A 19,682-nucleotide genomic window follows, 5' to 3' on the forward strand; every position below is an offset into this window, starting at 1 on the left:
TCTCTCTGCAAAGTTACAAAGAAGTGATACTTGGCCATCAATTCTTTATGGCTTTCTAATATGATGGGGACACGAGAATAATATTTTGGGGAAAATGAAAAATTCCAGGTGATAAAAAAGTGTAAAGCAATCACCATAATGCTAAAGGAGAGAAAGACTTTGATTATCCTAAGTTACATGTTTAGTCTCTCCAGTTCCTCAATCATGTCACACTGCTTCAAATCCCATTTGCTGAAGGCTTAATTGTAGGATTTGCACACACTTGGGGTCCACAGAAGAACCGAGGAGTCCTGCTATGCTCTGTGGAAACTCAGTTTTGTACCATTCTTTTGCAGTTGTTTCCTTGTTCCCCTAGTTTGGTGAATAGCCCCCAAAATGTCCCAGGCTAGACACCTCAGAGTTCTCCTTAACCCTTGGCCTTCCATTACAACCTTGCCTTGTGGCTTGCTAGTTTTATTGATTCCACCTCTGCAGTGTCTTGGTTTACATCCCCGTTCCCTCTACCTACTCCATTTCCCAGCTGCATCTTCAGTTCAGTCTCAGTTAACAAACTCCCTACAGATACCCATCCTCTGTTCCCTCTCTTTTCTCTCTAGGACACTGTTCTCTGTACCTAACTTAAGAATCTTGGTTTCAAGACACACTTCTCGCACATAACCATAATCTCAGACATATACAAGCAACTCCTGCAGCTTAATTCCAGAAAAATAAATGATCCAATAAAAAAATGGGCCAAAGAACTAAGGACATTTCTCCAAAGAAGACATACGGATGGCTAACAAACACACGAAAAGATGCTCAACATCACTCATTATCAGAGGAATGCAAATCAAAACCACAATGAGGTGCCATTTCACACTAGTCAGAATGGTTGCGATCCAAAAGTCTACAAACAATAAATGCTGGAGAGGGTGTGGAGAAAAGGAACCCTCTTACACTGTTGGTGGGAATGCAAACTAGTACAGCCACTGTGGAGAACAGTGTGGAGATTCCTTAAAAAAACTGGAAATAGAACTGCCTTATGATCCAGCAGTCCCACTGCTGGGCATACACACCGAGGAAGCCAGAATTGAAAGAGACTCGTGTACTCCAATGTTCATCGCAGCACTGTTTATAATAGCCAGGACATGGAAGCAACCTAGATGTCCATCAGCAGATGAATGGATAAGAAAGCTGTGGTACATATACACAATGGAATGTTACTCAGCCATTAAAAAGAATACATTTGAATCAGTTCTAATGAGGTGGATGAAACTGGAGCCTATTATACAGAGTGAAGTAAGCCAGAAAGAAAACCACCAATACAGTATACTAACACATATATATGGAATTTAGAAAGATGGTAATAATAACTCTGTATGCGAGACAGCAAAAGAGACACAGATGTATAGAACAGTCTTTTGGACTCTGTGGGAGAGGGAGAGGGTGGGATGATTTGGGAGAATAGCATTGAAACATGTATATTATCATATGTGAAACAAATCGCTAGTCCAGGTTCGATGCATGAGACAGGATGCTTGGGGCTGGTGCACTGGGATGACCCAGAGGAATGGTATGGGGAGGAAGGTGGGAGAAGGAGTTCAGAATGGGGAACACATGTACACCCGTGGTGGATTCATGTCAGTGTATGGCAAAACCAATATAATATTGTAAAGTAAAAATAAAATAAAATTGAGCTATCTAGAAGGAATAGTCCCCTTTTCTCAACTTTTGTGACACTTCCCTTTTATTCACTTAACACCTTTTATATGTAATATAATTATTTGTGTTCATCTTGTCCAGATGCCTCCCTATTAGGTCTGTATCTTTTCTAATGCCAGAGAGCATTATAACAGGAGACCATTGATGACTGTTGTTAAGTGAATAAACTGAACTGAACCATTAAGTGAATGGTGAAAGCAGAGGTAGAATCGGTCCATCTCCATCCCCCCTCCCGTTTTCAGAGACCCCTGGATTCCAGCAATTCCTACAACAGTTGACAAAAATAAGGCCTCTCGTCTCCTCTAAAAAAGATGGAGAAATTTTATTCTGGTTCATAAGATTAACAACAGGATAATGGCTGGACATCTTTTGGGGTCTTCAGTTCAGTTCAGTCGCTCAGTCATGTCCAGCTCTTTGCGACCCCATGGACTGCAGCATGCCAGACTTCCCTGTCCATCACTAACTCCTGGAGCTTACTCAAACCCATGTCCATTGAGTTGGTGATGCTATCCAACCAACTAAACCTCTGCGTCCCCTTCTCCTCCCGCCTTCAGTCTTTCCCAGCATCAGGACCTTTTCAAAAGAGTCATTTCTTCGCATCAAGTGGCCAAAGTATTGGAGTTTCAGCTTCAGTATCAGTCCTTCCAATGAATATTCAGGACTGATTTGCTTAAGAATTGACTGGTTTGATCTCCTTGCAGTCCAAGGGACTCTCAAGAGTCTTCTCCAACATCACAGTTCAAAAGCATCAATTCTTTGGTGCTCAACTTCCTTTATAGTCCAACTCTCACATCTATACGTGACTACTGGATAAACCATAGCTTTGACTAGATGGAACTTTGATGGCAAAGTAATGTCTCTGCTTTTTAATAAGCTGTCTAGATTGGTCATAGCTTTTCTCCCAAAGAGTAAGCCACATCCAACATCCGTTTTAATTTCATGGATGCAGTCACCATCTGTAGTGATTTTGGGGCCCTCTAAAAAAAAATCTCTCACTGTTTACATTGTTTCCTCATCTATTTGCCATGAAGTAATGGGACTGGATGCCATGATCTTAGTTTTCTAGATGTTGAGTTTTAAGCCAACTTTAACACTCTCTTCTTTCACTTTCATCGAGAGGCTCTTTAATTCTTCATCGCTTTTTGCCATAAGGATGGTGTCATCTACATATCTGAGGTTATTTCTCCCAGCAATCTTGACTGCAGTTTGTGCTTCATCCAGTCTGGCATTTTGCATGATGTACTCTGCATATAAGTTAAATAAGCAGGGTGACAATATACAGCCTTGAAGTACTCCTTTCCCAATTTGGAACCAGTCTGTTGTTCCATGTCCAGTTCTAACTGGTGCTTCTTGACCTGCATACAGATTTCTCAAGGCAGGTCAGGTGGCCTGGTATTCCCATCTCTTTCAGAATTTTCCACAGCTTATTGTGATCCACACAGTCAAAGGCTTTGGCATAGTCAATAAAGCAAAAGTAGATGTTTTTTCTGGAACTCTCTTTCTTTTTCTATGATCCAATGGATGTTGGCAATTTGATCTCTGGTTCCTCTGCCTTTTCTAAATCCAGCTTGAACATTTGGAAGTTCATGGTTCATGTATTGCTGAAGCCTGGATTGGAGAATTTTGAGCATTACTTTGCTAGCGTGTGAGATGAGTGCAAATGTGTGGTAGTTTGAGCATTCTTTGGCATTGCCTTTCTTTGGGATTGGAATGAAAACTGACCTTTTGCAGTCCTGTGGCCACTGCTGAGTTTTCCAAATTTGCTGGTATATTGAGTGCAACACTTTCACAGCATCATGTCTCAGGATTTGAAATAGCTCAACTGGAATTCCATCACCTCCACTAGCTTTGTTCATAGTGATGCTTCCTAAAGCCCAGTTGACCTCACATTCCAGGATGTCTGGCTCTAGGTGAGTGATCAGATCATCATGATTATCTGGGTCATGAAGATCTTTTTTGTACAGTTCTTCTGTGTATTCTTGCCACCTCTTCTTAATATCTTCTGCTTCTGTCAGGGCCATACCATTTCTGTCCTTTATTGAGCCCATCTTTGCATGAAATATTCCCTTGGTATCTCTAATATTCTTGAAGAGATCTCTGGTCTTTCCCATTCTACTGTTTTCCTCTACTTCTTTGCATTGATCACTGAGGAAGGCTTTCTTATCTCTCCTTGCTACACTTTGGAACTCTGCCTTCAAATGGATATATCTTTCCTTTTCTCTTTTGCTTTTAGCCTCTCTTCTTTCTTCAGCTATTTGTAAGGCCTAGTCAGACAACCATTTTGCCTTTTTGCATTTTGCCTTTTGGGGTCTTAGCAGTGGGCCAAATGTGATGCCTTCCTTCTAGGTGATGCTGTCTGCCGGCCACCTGAGTTCCCTCTCCCTGTGTTCCTGATGACTCCCTCTGTCTTTGTGGTAGAGTTATTGCTGGAGACCTTAGTGCTGCCTTCTCCAAATAGTACCCTGATCTGTGGCCTCTAATCACTTGTGTGCTTGTGTATGTGAAATCCATGTCCCCAGTGTCGAAGGAAAACTGACAAGTGAAAAGGAGCTCCACACCATACAAGTGCAACTGCAAACATTAACTGTATAGATTTCTGATCTCTACCACATTTGAATCTTACTGACTGTATATGGTGTGTTTTGTGAATGTAAAATAAAAAGACTGTCAGTTTACTTTTTTTAAGTACAAATCTATAGAAATAGCAGGGAGAGGAGAGGAGGGGGCTCCTGACCTCAAGACATTTGGAAGCAGAGAAGAGCAAAACAGTTCAGGACCAGAAATTGCCCTAAGTTCCCAAGAAAGCCAAACTATATTTGGAAGTTATTAATAAATAGCTTGTCCATACCATATAATAAAAAGATATGAACATCTCCTAATTGAAAAAACATAATCTATCACTTATTCCTTAAAGAAAACTTTTTAAAAATTACCAGGAATAAAAGCCTGCCTGGTAAATAAGATGGGGAGTTCCAATGCTATTTGCAACCAAGATCCAGTATCATCTTCAAATGTACACCTGTGGTGGATTCATGTCAATCTATGCCAAAACCAATACAGAATTGTAAAGTAAAAATTAAAAATAAATAAATTAATTTAAAAAATTAAAAAAAAAAACAATGGAATATTAGAAGAATTTCTACTTAAGTGATGATAAAGTACAGAAGTCATTCTTACCAAAATTTTATAACATATATATTTTCAATGGGAAGAAACAGTCAAATTTAAAACAAAATTTAGAGGATAATTTTGGAGAAAATACATATGATTTGCAGAAGATTGTTTAATGATAACTTAAAGATTCAACCATTAACTACTATATTTATTAATAGTTTGAATAAATTAGTCAAATATAATGTCAGTCTAAGGAAAAATCATATTGTATAAACCAGGGGTATACAGTTAAGAAAGATAAATATATAATAGTGACCAAAGAATATGCTGTCTTGGCAAAAAACAAGAGATATATGGGATTTACATAAGAAATAAACTGTATTTCATTGAAGAGTTTAAGGACAAATACATAGGGAATTACAGCGTGTTTCTAATTAGATTAATTAATATTGCAAAGACCATATTTATTTCTAAATTAACTTTGGTTTAGGAATCCCTGGTGGCTCAATGTTTAACACCATTTCAATTATTTTCTATGGAATAGAACAGTATAAGATGATTCTAAAATTCTTCAGAAACTATAGATCAATGATAGAAAATAATTTTTTATAGGAAATGAAAATTTTGGCAATGGGCAAAGGTAGCTCAACCAGAGACACAATACTTATGTCACTGTTCTTCAGACAGTATGATACTGATACAAGAATATATGAGTATTAGGAGAAATAATCTCAATTAGGTATAGATATAGATATTAGGTATAGAAATGTAAGTTATGATGAAGATAATAAAGATAAAGGGAAAAAAAAGAAAAAGAAAAACAACAAAAAAACTAAGAAAAAAAATAAAGATAAAGGAAAACAGAAGCTTTCATCTATTAATGGGGCTATAAATTTGACTTCTTAGAACATTTAGTAATCTAGATTCATACTTCAAAAAATTACCAAAGTAAACTTTGAATAGATTAATGAGTTAAATTAGGTTTACTAAAACATAACCATTGCTAGAGTATTACAGGAATAATAAAGTGGAGATCACTTATGGTATAATATGGAATGAAAGGCACTTTTTCTTTACCTTTAAAAAATTTCTGTACTTCTTTATTCATCATTCATTTCCTATTAAAAATAGATAATAATTTTTCATTTAAAAGAACAAATAATGTAGAAAAAATGTAGATGATAGTATTTATAATGTATGCGTGCTCAGTCATTAAGTTGTGTTTGATTCCTTGCTCCTCCGTAAATGGAATTTCCCAGATAAGAATACTGGAATGGGTTGCCATTTCCTTCTCCAGGGGAATTAAGTTGTGTTTGATTCCAGGCTCCTCCGTATATGGAATTTCCCAAATAAGAATACTGGAGTGGGTTGCCATTTCCTTCTCCAGGGGATCTTCCCGACCCAGGAACTGAACCCTGGTCTCCTGCATTGGTAGGTGAATTCTTTATCGCTGAGCCACCAGGGAAGCCCAGTACTTATATTTGTCATTAATAGTAATTCTTTCCAATTAATAAGTTAATGTTATTTATTAATTATTGTGTATGTCTTCTTCAATATGTGGGCAGGACTGTTCCCCTTATTGACAAATGAGAAGCCAAAGTGGAGTCTATTCTTTATGTTGGTTGATCCAATGTCCGTCTTTCTGCTTTAGATCCTATTTAGGCTTCAAGATAAAGGAGCTTATATTGGGTCTTTCATAATGAATCCAAGTCATCCTACAGTAAATGCAGCACATGGAGACTAGGCTATAAAAGTAAAGAGAGGGAGTGGTGTGGAGGGAGGGGATATTCATTGTTAATTTCCCCATTGCAAAAGAGACTGGTGAGTGAAGTCAAACAGAGGAAGACAATTACTGTTGGATATCACTTATATGTGGAATCTTAAAAAATATAGCAAACTGGTGAATGATCAAAAAGCAAGCAAAAAAAAAGAAGAAGAAGAAGAAGAAGCTAACAACTACTACTCACACAAATCTTTAAAATCATAGGCTCAGGATAGTGGTTGCCCAAGAAAGTTCTAGAAGCCAAAAGAGGTTAAGGATACCTAAGAAAAATTACAGCCAACTGTGGATGAACTTGCATGGACCCCAAACCACCAAACCTTCCTCTTTTTCATAGAGTAAGGATATATGTTCCCATAGTCTCCCTGAAACTTGATCAAACCCACCAACAGGACTCTAAGAGACATAGAGGGGAAATGTGAAATCCTATCGTTCCATTTTAATGGGGATTCACCAACAAGGTGGAGGTGGAAAGGAAGCTTGCTGTTGCAAATGTTTTGATACTCACTATTCTTCCTTCCCTAAGACCCAAACATTCAGCTGAATGCCTTAGGACACATATCTGCTATAAATTCATTTTTTATCTAATTTGTCTGAGATCTAAGCTTCCTGTGGAGGTCCAAGATCAAAGGATCGGATTCTTTCTGATGTTGGCGCTGACATATAATGTGTGCTGACTTAGTTCTGTCTATAACCTCACAGTGGGAGGCGGCCAGCCTCCCTCGACACCTTTACACAGCGCACTTTCATTTCGGCTGGGGAGTCTGTCAGGTATGTTGCTGATTGGAGCTGCCATGTAAATAATTCATGGGAGATTTTTAAATGTTTGGGGGCTTGCAAAGGAAAGCTACGCTCGTGTTAGTCTTTCATGAATAGATGCAGACTCAAAGAACAAGGGGGAATAGATTTCCAAAGATGGTCTCTCAAAAATAGGATAACAATATCTTCAATGGATTGAAAATAGGTGACTTGCAGTGTTTGATTCCCCTTACATGAAGTGGTATTGGTTTTACCAAGGGATAAAAATTCAAAGCCCATTTTCCTTTTTTAAGTTTGCTTCTACCTGACAATTTATTATTCCCATTCTTTGGTTATTTGCTGATCTTGATAAACTATGTCTTTTCCTCCTGGTGGGAGCAGTAATTATAGAGATGACACCAAACTCAGGACTCAGCATAGGGCTGGGCTTAATAGAGGGACAAGGTTGATGGCAAAAAAGTTCCTTCCCTGAAGGAACTCAAAGTCCTAAGAAGAAGAGGAGACTGTCATACAAGGAAAGGTGACCAATAATAGAAACAGTTGCACAAGTCAAATGAGAAACTCCAGTCAACAAGTATTGAGGCATAAATCAATGCCTCTGAGCTGTCAAGGAACAGTTCTGGAAGGATTTGAAGTCCCATAGGGAGACTAGGATAACCTGGAAGCTCTAAACAAGAGAATTATCCCATAGTTAGGGGAGCATAGCAGTTACAAGCTAGGAGAAATGACTGTAGAGGAGGAGAGAAGATGTGGATAACATGAGTTTCACAGAATATTAACTGACACGTCATCAAAACAATATAAACAACATGATTACTTTATCTTATTTTACTGTTCCAAATCAGCAGTATATTATATGTTTCCCTCTCCAGGGGATCTTCCCATCTCAGGGATCGAATCCAGGTCTCCTGCCTTGCAGGCAAATTCTTTACCACCTGAGCCAACAGGGAAGCCCTTGTTTATATATATGTTAAACATATTTATATTATGATGTTATTTATATTTATATAAATAAAATTAATAAAGTAAACAAATATATATATATTATGTTATTTATATTTATACTATAATATTGTCTCTTACACTGTGATACAGACTTGCTGATTCTCTCCTAACATAAGCCAAGACAGGCTCAGTAAACTGAGAGAGAGGTATAATACACAGGTTTATCAGTTAGCATTTACCTTGTATATAAAAGTATGTATGTATAAAAATTCATGTTAATGCATTTGATGATGAGAAATTAGAAAATCGGGGATGGGAAATGTCAGTGACAGTACTGCCTCTCAGGGGTTTAGGGTAGTTCTCAACCTTTTATTTTACTCTAAGGCACATGGAAGATGACATTCCCACGTGTGCTACACTCTGATGCATGTATTTGAGCCAAGCATTCTTCTTAACTCCCCTTTGCTAGCTTTAATTGTGCACAGCATTGTTTGGTTCTCTCACTACAACTCTGGAGTCATAGATCTTGAATTCTGTACAGAAAGATGTGCTATTATGTTATTTGTGGTCTTGAGAAGTTACTTAATCCTTGTATCTCAATGGCCTCCCTTCTAAAAGGGAGATGGTAATAACACTTACTTCAGAAGGTTGTTGTAAGGATTAAATTTAGTATATATATATACATAATTATGTATATGTATATTTACATATATATAAAACCTGGTGCCCAGCATATAATTGCTATAAAAGTGTTACTTTAAATGATTATTAGCCTTTCTTTCAAGGAATGCATACTGGAATGTAAATGTATGAGTGGCATTAACAATCTTGAATTACCTTTAATTTGATTAAAAAAATAATTTAATAAAGTTGTTTTAAAGTTGAACTATAGCACTTTATTGTTTATAAAACTAGGCTTTATACATCCCTCAATACCCAATGAATTATGAGAATTAGACATTCATGAGTTAGGAAATACTTTCTGAAGAAAGAGAAATTTGGGGAGGTGAGTAAAAGAAGGCAGAGGGTTTTGAAAGACAGGGTGGAAAAAAATATTTCAGGCCTAGGGTGTGTTTTAAGATGATTCTTATAGGTGAGTAATTATATATACACACCCTTATAGATACTTGTTTATTTATCTCTGCATATGTTTGTTTTTATAAAATAAAATATATTCAAATTGTGAATTTGGCATAAAAGTCAAAAGTATTAATAAGACTGGTTTTATGTTTATTAATACAGTTCTGAGTTAACCTCCATAGTAAGGTCTGATTCTAGCCTAATTTTCATATTTAAGCTGCCATGCTTACAATGAAAAATCCTGATTGACTTCTTATGAACATTGTAAAAGTTCTTTCTGGGAAGCGATATTATCAAATTTGTATTAGACAATTTATATTAATTTTCAGTTAATTAATTGATGGGTGTGGGAGACATGGGGTTTTTGAAAAAGTGTGTACTCCCAACGATATTTAGAAATTGGAAAGTTGATATAACTCAGTCTTTAATTATTTGGTGATATCTTTTCAGGAATGTTAAATATGCAAAACATGCAGTCAGCTGATTGAGAACTAAGTCTGTTTCTTCTCCTCCTTCTTGTCTCTCACAGATTTGAGGATGAAGGTCATGCTGGCCAAGCTGAACCAGCTCCCCCATCAGTCCCTGAATGGTGTGTCCAGAAGGAAGGTGAGCCACCGTGTGGTCCGAGAGGAAGGTGGCAGCCGAGAAGAGGCCGCTGCGCCTGCTCCCAGTGTTACCAGTGTCACCTCGCAGAGGAACACCTGCACTCCAGGCGCTCCTGCTCAGCAGGGGTACCTGCAGGACAGGGGGGGCTGGAAGGGGGCCCGGGAGCAGGTGCTGAGATACCAGCTGGCAGGCCAAGATCAGCTGCTGCTGCTCTGCCCAGACCTCAGACGAGAGAGGCAGCGTTTGCAGGGCCAGAGTCAGCTCGGCAAGGGGCACATCAGTCTAGGGCTTTCCCAGGAGAAGCCAGGCTCCTGTGGTGCCACCGAGGGATTCTGCCTCCATTCAGTACATCCAGAGGCTGTTCAGGAACAGCTATGATTGAGGAGTGGTGAGGACATTTGGGCTGCAAGTTATAGTGTTCAAAATCTATCTGGATCATGATGAGCAGGGAAGATGAGGCCTGACCAGTTTGGACTAAGAAGGGAGAATATGCACGTGTGTACTCAGTCGTGTCCAACTCTTCGTGACCCTGTGGACTGTGACCCACTAGGCTTCTCTGTCCATGAGATTTTCTAGGCCAGAATACTGGAGTGCGTTGCCATTTCCTTCTCCAAGGGCTTTTCCCAACCCAGGGATCGAACCTGTGTCTCCTGTGTCTCTTGCATTGGCAGGCACATTCTTTACCACTGTACTATCTTGGAAGCCCAGAAGGGAGAAGATGGATTCTGAATTCTTCCTTTTCAACTTTAACATGGAAGACAGTCATATACGTGATGTAGGTTGAAACAATATCTGACATACCTTTTTTATTAATCATGAATCTTAGTCCAATGCTAGGCAAGTAATAAGTTCCCAAATACTGATTGTTTTACTTGTTTTTATCTTAAGCTGGTTATCTTATTGATTTTACAATTTTAATAAAGGTATAATGCTGATTTATTCAAGGGCTTCCCTGACAGCTCAGTTGGTAAAGAATATGCCTGTAACACAGGAGACCCCGATTCGATTCCTAGCTCGGGAAGATCCACTGGAGAAGGGATAGGCTTCCCACTGCAAGCTGATTTATTGCAGTAGGGAGTGGCATTAAGCTTCTTCTAGGACAAAGTCCCCGACTTCCAGGCCACAGGGGTTTCCAGCCTCCTCCTGTAAGATCAATGGCAGCATTAGATTAAAAATAAAGTGCATAATAAATATAATGCTCTTCCATGAAATTGGTCCCTGGTACCAAAAGGTCTGGGGACCTCTGTTCTAGAATGATTACCTGCAGTGCTTTGGGCTTCTCTTATTGAAGGGATTATGACAATGTCTGGATGGCTACAGCTGTTTCTACAGTGTTAGAGTAAAACATTTCTTTATCCTATGGGAATATTTGAAGGACAAGAGAAGACCCCGATCTCTGGTCTATCAGAGCTTACCTTCCAACCATAAGGCACTTGCCTGATTTTTCACAAACTGATTTTATTTCACAACTTAAATTCAGTCATTATTAGGAGCCCATAGTTGAGCAAACACATCATCTTTGCTCCTTGTGAGTATTGACACCTGGAAATTATATTCTCCTGGGCTTTGCTGATGTTTTAGTTAAAGACAAGAATATAAGAATAGCAAGTCTAGGTAAGGAAATGGTCCATGGGCCCAGTAATTTTTTCAATAGTTCTTTCTTTTAATAACTGAGCCACACAAAAAAGTGGAAGAAAACTATTGGGAGAACAGAGATGACCAAGTAACCAAGTGGATTATCAGCTAACTTAATTATTAGAGAAATATTAGAGAACTGCTTTTGGGGAAAGATAATGTGTGGGAGAACCATGTGCAGCCTCTCTAGGCTTTGTGCTGAGGGTTCAGATTGAAACCAGAGCAGAGCGTTAACCATGTTGATAAGTTGAGTAAGGATATGAAAGGAAGCTTCACCCAATTCACACATTTGCAGAGGGCCCATTTATGTCCAAACTAAGTAATACTTTAAGCAAGCCCAACTGTGTATCTGGAAGATCTTTTGCACCAATGAGTAAAGCCAAGACAGCTAAGGTAAAGAAAACATCTAGTAAGAACTTACTCTCAGCTTTTATCTAAACCAGGATTTTCCAGTCTCTGAAAAATGAAAGGGATGTCTGACGTTTGCATTAGGACAGAGGAAGGAAAAACACTCTTCTATGGCAGAATTTTAAATAATAATGTCCTGGAATTAGCCCCAGAGGAGGTACTACTGGCAGAAAGTCATTGTCTGAGAGCATCAGTGAGAAAGTACGTCTCACTCTACACAAGCTGGTGGGAAAGCTCTCAATTTCTGTGTCCATTCTTTAGATGTCTTACTGACATCTCAGACCTTAAAGCTGCCTCTGAAAGGAGGTAGGCAGCCTTCCCCAGGACATTATGCTAGATTCTCCGGGTCCTCGGAGAGCTATGATTCTTTAGTACAAACACATTTGTAGTTAAGGCTTTTGAGAAATATAAAAACTGCTTACTAAGGGTCTGTCTGTACACTCTCCCTTTCACCACCTCCAGTTCCAACCCAGGTGTCTTTCCTGAACTCTGTACTGTTTATCGAATTGCCTACTGAGAGCTTCCACTAGATTTATCCTTCAGATGATGGCAGAAAGTCATTATTTGAAGGCATTAGCAAGAAAGTATGTCTTCTGTCTTTCAGTATTACATTGCCCTCACACAATACATGGCATGACCTCATTCAGGCCAGAAATCTAGAAATCACCCACGACTTGACTTTTCCTATCTAACCTTTCCCCAAAGTCAGCTGGTGCTGCTTCTGCTAAGTCGCTTCAGTCGTGTCTAACTCTGTGCGACCCCATAGATGGCAGCCCACCAGGCTTTGCCATCCCTGGGATTCTCCAGGCAAGAACACCGGAATGAGTTGCCATTTCCTTTTCCAATGCATGAAAGTGAAAAGTGAAAGTGAAGTAGCTCAGTCGTGTCCAACTCTTAATGACCCCATGGACTGCAGCCTACCAGGCTCCTCTGTCCATGGGATTTTCCAGGCAAGAGTACTGGAGTGGTTTACCATTGCCTTCTCCACCAAAGTCAGCTACCAGCTGTCATTTCTGCACCTTCTTTACCCTTCTCCCAATTTCTACTGTCTTCTTTTCCATCCCCCATGTGCTAAACCCTGATCTTTCTGGAAGGCAAGTTTGATCCTATGCTTGTTTGGGAACAGCTAGAGTTCCCAATTTCCCTATTAACTCTATGCCACCAAAATCTAGGATCCCCAAGTCCAGAATGGACTCTTTGGACCTGAATAACAACCAGAATTATCCAGAGTAACATGGAGGGCTCTTGCATGTGTCTTGGGATTTCAGAGTCTGGCCAGAATCCCCAACCCATAGTTAAGGCTGTCTTTGTTTTCCTCCTCCAAAAATGGGAGAATTGGGTAAATGCTAGAGGCAAAGAGAGCAGTTCTTGGTTCATTTATGTCTGAAGATGAGCTGATTAGATAAAGCCAACCACAAACTTACTCAGACCATTAACATAGGGGACCCAGTAAATGTTTCCCAGCAGTATCAAAACTTACCCTTTCTTCAAATAAGTAATTTAAAATGTCTTGTTCCTGTGTAATTTCTAAGAACTTCTTGCTCCCATTTCTGATTTTCTATGTTTGAAGGACTCCTTTCCCCCAAGATATTGAACAAACTAAAATTCTAGACCGTTCAAAATTATTTGTAAATATTTATGGATGTTAAAGCTGAGAGGAATGATGGTAGCTGGAGTAGTTTTCATTATCTCTTGAGTTTGGGGGATTGTGCACAGGAAAGGTACCAGTCTCTGACAGAGCCTCGTGTGTCTCTCAGAGAGAAAGCCTTGGCCAATCTAACCAAGGTTGTATTCTGAAGCAGACTTGCCCATCTCATTGCCCAAAGAAGCTGCTGAGTACCAAGAGGATGTAGTCCTTCAGAGCCCTCCCCTTTCATAGATTATTCAGTTGAGTGATTCCCTTCCTTCTAGCAATCTAACTCCGAATGTATAAAATTACTGTACATTGAAATGTATGCAAACTATATGCAAAATGAATATGATGAAATAGACCACATGCAAATATTATTCAACCAAGCGTCTATAAAGTGTCATGTACATGTCAATAAAAGTAAAGGATTTTAATTAATTCTGTCATTTAAAATTCATGTATTTATCCCATATTTTGTTTCCAGAACTTGTATTCAGCGTCAATGTTGAAAGAACTATAAGCAGAAGGAATTACTGTACTGAATGTAGAGCAATTGATTTCAGCTTACACTATGTCACTGTGACCAATTACAGACATATTTGAGAGACAAACTGTATTTCCAGAATGTAATTTTTTTAAAGGATAAAACATCTTTTTATAAAGTTAAATGAGGTTTAAATGGTCAAATTCATAAATTTGGTTGTTTACAAACATTTCTTCTACCTCAAAACAGACTGGAGATTTCTTTGTTTGGAACAATTCAGAAAAAGAATAGATTCTGCCCATCAGTCTGTTCTGTTTTGAGACAGAAGTTTTGTTTAACACATTTGTAGGACTTTCTAGAATTTACTGGAGTGTGAGTTGATATCTCTGTGCATGTGTCCTCAGTTGCTAAGTGGTGTCCGACTCTGCCACTCCATGGACTATAGCCTGCCAATCTCCTCTGTCCATGGGATTTCCCAGGCAAGAATACTGGAGCAAGTTGCTATTTCCTTCTCTAGGGGATCCTCCCCACCCAGAAATCAAACCTGCGACTCTTGCATTGCAGGCTTATTCTTTACCACTGAGCCACCTGGGAAGCTGATTTCTCCATATCATCCCTTATTTCAGTCTCAGAAATGCTGACTCATTTATTATTATCACTATATCTTTTATTTTAAAATGAATAGCCATAACAAGAGGAAAGAAAATCAATCTCCTTTCAAAAATGGGAGAAATATCATTCCTCTCTCCACTTTACAATAAACAGTTACTGAATCCTTACAAAGGTACAAGGCAAAATTAGGGGGGGAAATTAATGTATCTGCTTCTTTTTAAAAATTTCCTTAATTTAGTGGTACATCTATCCAGTAGAATGACTGATATAGGAAATTTTCAAGATAAACCATTAGGCTAAAAAAACATAAAGCAAGTTGCAAAACATGGGTATAGTGTGTTTTTATCTAGAGTTGATTTATGTACAGAAAAATTATGGAGAGATAGCCAATACATATTTTAAAATGAGCTACCTTTAGATAATGGAGTAGGGAAATGAGGAGATTTGTACTTCATCTTTGATATCTTTTTGAATTTCAATATTTTCTTAAAATATACTACTAATAGAAATAAAATTTAGAAATATTTTCTTCATGTTTTGGTTGTCCAAAGGTTAGCGATACCCAGGCCTAGAAATTGCTTATAGGAAGAAACTTTTACAAAGAGAGAGGAGATGAATACCTGTGGGATAAATAAAGAGTGGACGGAGAAGATGAATGGACTGGGAAGAGAGTCCAGGAAGGAATAAAAGGAAGAGTAGGGAAAATCTCTGAATGAGGAAAAGAATGTTCCATAGCGGGCAATGATTAAAGTGCTGACAAGTCTACGTTCTCATCACAGTGTCCCTGGAATGTCATTCAGGGCCTATCACCGGGGGCCCCTCTGTGTGAAGGGCCTTAGGGCACAGGTGTGTATGTCTATGGGCTCAACATCTCTTAGTAAGATTCGAATATGAGAGAATGGCTTTTCCGTTATTCATATTTAGGAAGCAATGGGGAAGCGGTTGCTAACCCTAAGTCATGAGTGGACCCGACATGACACTCATAGCGCTGAGAATTCCTGCTGGATAACACGCCTCTCTCCAGATCGGTGCCACAAACTGCCCCTCTTCCAGCCCTGCTCCACGAGGACTTATTCTAAACCTAGAGCAAGTGGTGCTATAACCCTAAACACAAAAGCTGCCTCTTGGTAGCAGCTGTCACAACGCACTTATTAAGTAGGCTCCAGAGACTCAGACTTTTGAGAGATAGAGGCTTAAGTCAAAAGGCCATGGGCTTCAAAGGGTATGGTGGGAGAAATAATATGCTCCAAAGTTTCTTAGGGACGTCACTGGCAGTCTGGTTTTTAAGACTTCCCTTTCCAACGCAGGGAGTGCTGGTTTGATACCTGTTCGGGGAACTAAGGTCACACATACTTCAAGCCAAAAAAACCAAAACATAAAACAGAAGCAATACGGTAATAAAGTCAATAAAGGCTTTAAAAGTGGTCCACATCAAAAAAATCTTAATTTTTTTTAAACTTTTGGAGTAAATAAATAATCCTGTGTGCTTATCTATACTTCTGACAACTCTAGAAGTGCTATAATTTGGGCTATACATCTAGTAATAACCATTTTTTTCTCATTGGAATTTTTTCCACCTATCTTTATTCTATTCTCAGGGATGCCACTGACTCAGTTCTCACCTCTCCTTTCAACATCATAAATCTCCCCATCCACTGGGGTGTCCCCATGACTGTGCAACATGGTTGAGTAGCTCCCACTGAAAAGAAAAAAAAAATCAGATCATTCTTTGATTCTATAAGCCCCTTCATATCTCTTCCCATTTTCTTAACCCATTCCATTAACACTGTTTGAGACTTTTGTTCAAAGGTTAAATTACTTCTTCCATTTTCATTTATTCTTCCAGGCATTCCAATACACTTCTGACTCCTCTGCAGAAGAGGCTGCTCTTACAGCAATTAACAGCAACCTCCATATTGCCAATTCTAAAGAACGAGCCTATCTTCATCCTGCATGTTAACCCCATCCTTTCTCTTCCCCATTCTTGAAACCTCTTGACCTTTGTGATACCTTCTCTCCTTGAATCACTCTTTCGTCACCAAACATAATAAGCCATAGACTGAAGGCTCAACTTTGGTTCTTTTTTTAAAAAAATATGTAGTCATTTTTGGCTGCACTGGGTCTTTGTTGCTGTGCAGGGCTTTCTCTAGTTGCAGTGGCGGTGAGCAGAGGCTACTCTCTAGTTGTGGTGTGCAGGTTTTGTATTGTGGTGGCTTCCCTTGTTGCAGAGCACCAGCTCTAGGGCCTGCAGGCTTCGTAGTTGCAGCATGTGGGCTCAGTAGTTCTGGCTTCCAGGCCCCAGAGTGTGGGTTTAGTAATTGTGGTACATAGGCTTAGTTGCCCTGTGGCATGTGATGAACCATGGATGAACCAGTGTCCTCTGCATTGCAAGGCAGATAGATTCTTAACCACTGGACCACCAAGGAAGCCCCAAACTTTGATTCTTGATCCAAAACCTCATGAGACACCAAGAAAAATATCTCATTGAGCCTGCCCAGGCTCAGATCTGAGAGCTAATATTGAGCTAGTGGGATGTATCTTTTCTGGACCCCTTTGTCATAGAAAACAGCAGCTTTCATAGTGAAAAACAACCTGAGTATAATATACTGGAATCCTAATCTTTACTCTGCAAAATTCTAGAAACATCAACCCAATACTTTCGGACTGTAGTGTTTCAGAAGAGATGTCAGAAACCAGTCTAAGTTTTGTTCCTGTCTAAGAATGATTAAAGATCACAGGATCTTTTTTCTAGACTATTTTAAACATTTTGATAATTCTCTCCATAGATGAATCTTTCTCTATACTAGACAAAAATTGCAAAGAGAGGATAATGCTATTTGTAATGAGGGGAGAAAGACTCAAAATAGGGAAGAAAAACATTAGTGATTCATAAGAGAAGAGAGAGGATTTAAATAGATTTAAAAATTGATGTTTCAGGTAGAAGAAAAATATATAAATTTAACCATAAAAGTCTGGAGAAGGCAATGGCGACCCACTCCAGTACTCTTGCCTGGAAAATCCCATGGATGGAGGAGCCTGGTAGGCTGCAGTCCATGGGGTCGCTAAGAGTCAGACACAACTGAGTGACTTCACTTTCACTCTTCACTTTCATGCATTGGAGAAGGACATGGCACCCCACTCCAGTGTTCTTGCCTGGAGAATCCCAGGGACGGAGGACCCTGGTGGGCTGCCGACAATGGGGTCGCACAGAGTTGGACACGACTGAAGCGACTTAGCAGCAGCAGCAGCAGCAACCATGAAAGTCACTCAACCCCAGATCATGGGTCCTTTAAGGAAATGAATTAATGGTGTCAAATATAGGAAATAAATGGCTAGATGAATAATTCATAACTTTGTAGCATGTGAAATGATAATAAAAAGATGGTAGAAGTGATTTCAACTTAAAGTGGGCCAGATGAAAGAATACCCACTGTAACTAAATAGATTAGGCACTGGGAAACAATTCTTACTTCTTGGGGAAAATGGTCAGTAAATATTGCATTTATTTCAGCGTCCTACTTTGTTGAGATTTTACCGGAGAAGGCAATGGCACCCCACTCCAGTACTCTTGCCTGAAGAATCCATGGATGGAGGAGCCTGGTAGGCTGCAGTCCATGGGGTCGCTAAGAGTTGGATATGACAGGCCTAGTTAAATGCTGTTTCTCTTGTCTAATTTAGCTAATGAAGGATCATGGGATAAATGAGATCTAATTTCTTCATATACCAAAGAAAGTTTGGATCAAAAATATTTGGCACTCTAGCCAATGCTGCTTTTAGACTCAGATAATGGTTTCCACTCCGGGCCCTTGCTCTAGAGGACTCCACCCCCATTCACTCTTCCATGTAGGCAGTCCGACCATGAAGCCAGGAGGATGTGCCCACCCACACACCATGCCCACCTCTAGTGCCCACGTTGGAATTTTCTGCCCAAACAACCCTGAACCGTCCACTGGGGCTTGCAGAGGCTGTTTCTCTATATTCCTTCTTTACTTGTCATATCAAGTCAAGTAAGGAAGAACCACTTTGACTCAGATGGTATTGAGAAATATGCCAAACTACTGTTGAATAGTACTTTCCTGATGGATGGAAAGTAATCATGACTTCTATGTCTCATTTGATTCTTATGAAGGGGACATGTGTTAAGACATTCATCAAGGTGTAACTCATATCTTCTGGCTCACAGAGTCCTCACCTGCTGAATAAGAGCTTAGTGCCTTTGCCAAATTGCCCTGGTTATTTCTGACACTCAACGAAACAGACCCGTATGTGATTCTTTTTGGGATTCACGGTAACCCTATACACCCTCCTGATTCTCAGATGCCTCCCTGAGGAGGACCCCATCCCATGCCTTGCTTTTTACCTTCTTGATCTTCAGACTTCTAGGAAGGCACCAGCTTACCTCAGCAACGGGCATTCTGTCTCTCCTGGGCAGGCACCACTGGTCATACATAGGACAATATGGCAGGCAGAGTTTAAGATGCCATCTGCTTTATCAGCCACCACGTGATTAAATAAAGTGCCCATGCCTGACTTGATCTATGTTGGCTTCTTGCACTTAGAGAATGTTCTTCATGTTCACTGTGTTGCTGATGGCAGGATTTCCCTCTTCTCTATGACTGAGTGTTATTCCAATGTGGGTACTGTTTTAAGTCGGTAAGTTGTGGTGATTCATTACACAGCAATAGAGACGCTATGGTTTCCATGAACAAGGGGAAGACCAGTCCTCTTGTATTTGCTCCTGTCTCTTGGGTGTCCCCTGTTCTCATTTTCAGCAGACATGAATCACTTCTAGCTCCTAGAAGCTTAAAGCCTTCACTCGACCTGCAGGTCCCCCTGTGGGCAGCTGGATGGCATCAGTCCTGGGGTCTCCCCGGGTGTCCCACTGGCGCTCGCTTCTTCAGGGTGGAGGATGCTGGCTTTTAGGACTT

The 19,682-nt window shown here is 39.7% G+C and overlaps 1 protein-coding gene across 1 annotated transcript in view; it reads left to right on the top strand.

Moving 5' to 3' along the window:
- Window positions 1-10,544, top strand: part of PKHD1 (PKHD1 ciliary IPT domain containing fibrocystin/polyductin) — a 452,170-nt gene extending 441,626 nt beyond the window's left edge. Inside the window, exon 66 of the mRNA XM_040249475.1 lies at window positions 9,909-10,544. Coding sequence (XP_040105409.1) covers window positions 9,909-10,363 — 455 coding nt within the window. The 3' untranslated portion in view covers window positions 10,364-10,544. The remainder of the gene's footprint in view (window positions 1-9,908) is intronic.
- Window positions 10,545-19,682: the final 9,138 nt, after the last annotated feature.

The sequence above is a fragment of the Oryx dammah genome, unplaced genomic scaffold, assembly GCF_014754425.2.
Source record: "Oryx dammah isolate SB20612 unplaced genomic scaffold, SCBI_Odam_1.1 HiC_scaffold_11, whole genome shotgun sequence".
NCBI lineage: Eukaryota > Metazoa > Chordata > Mammalia > Artiodactyla > Bovidae > Oryx > Oryx dammah.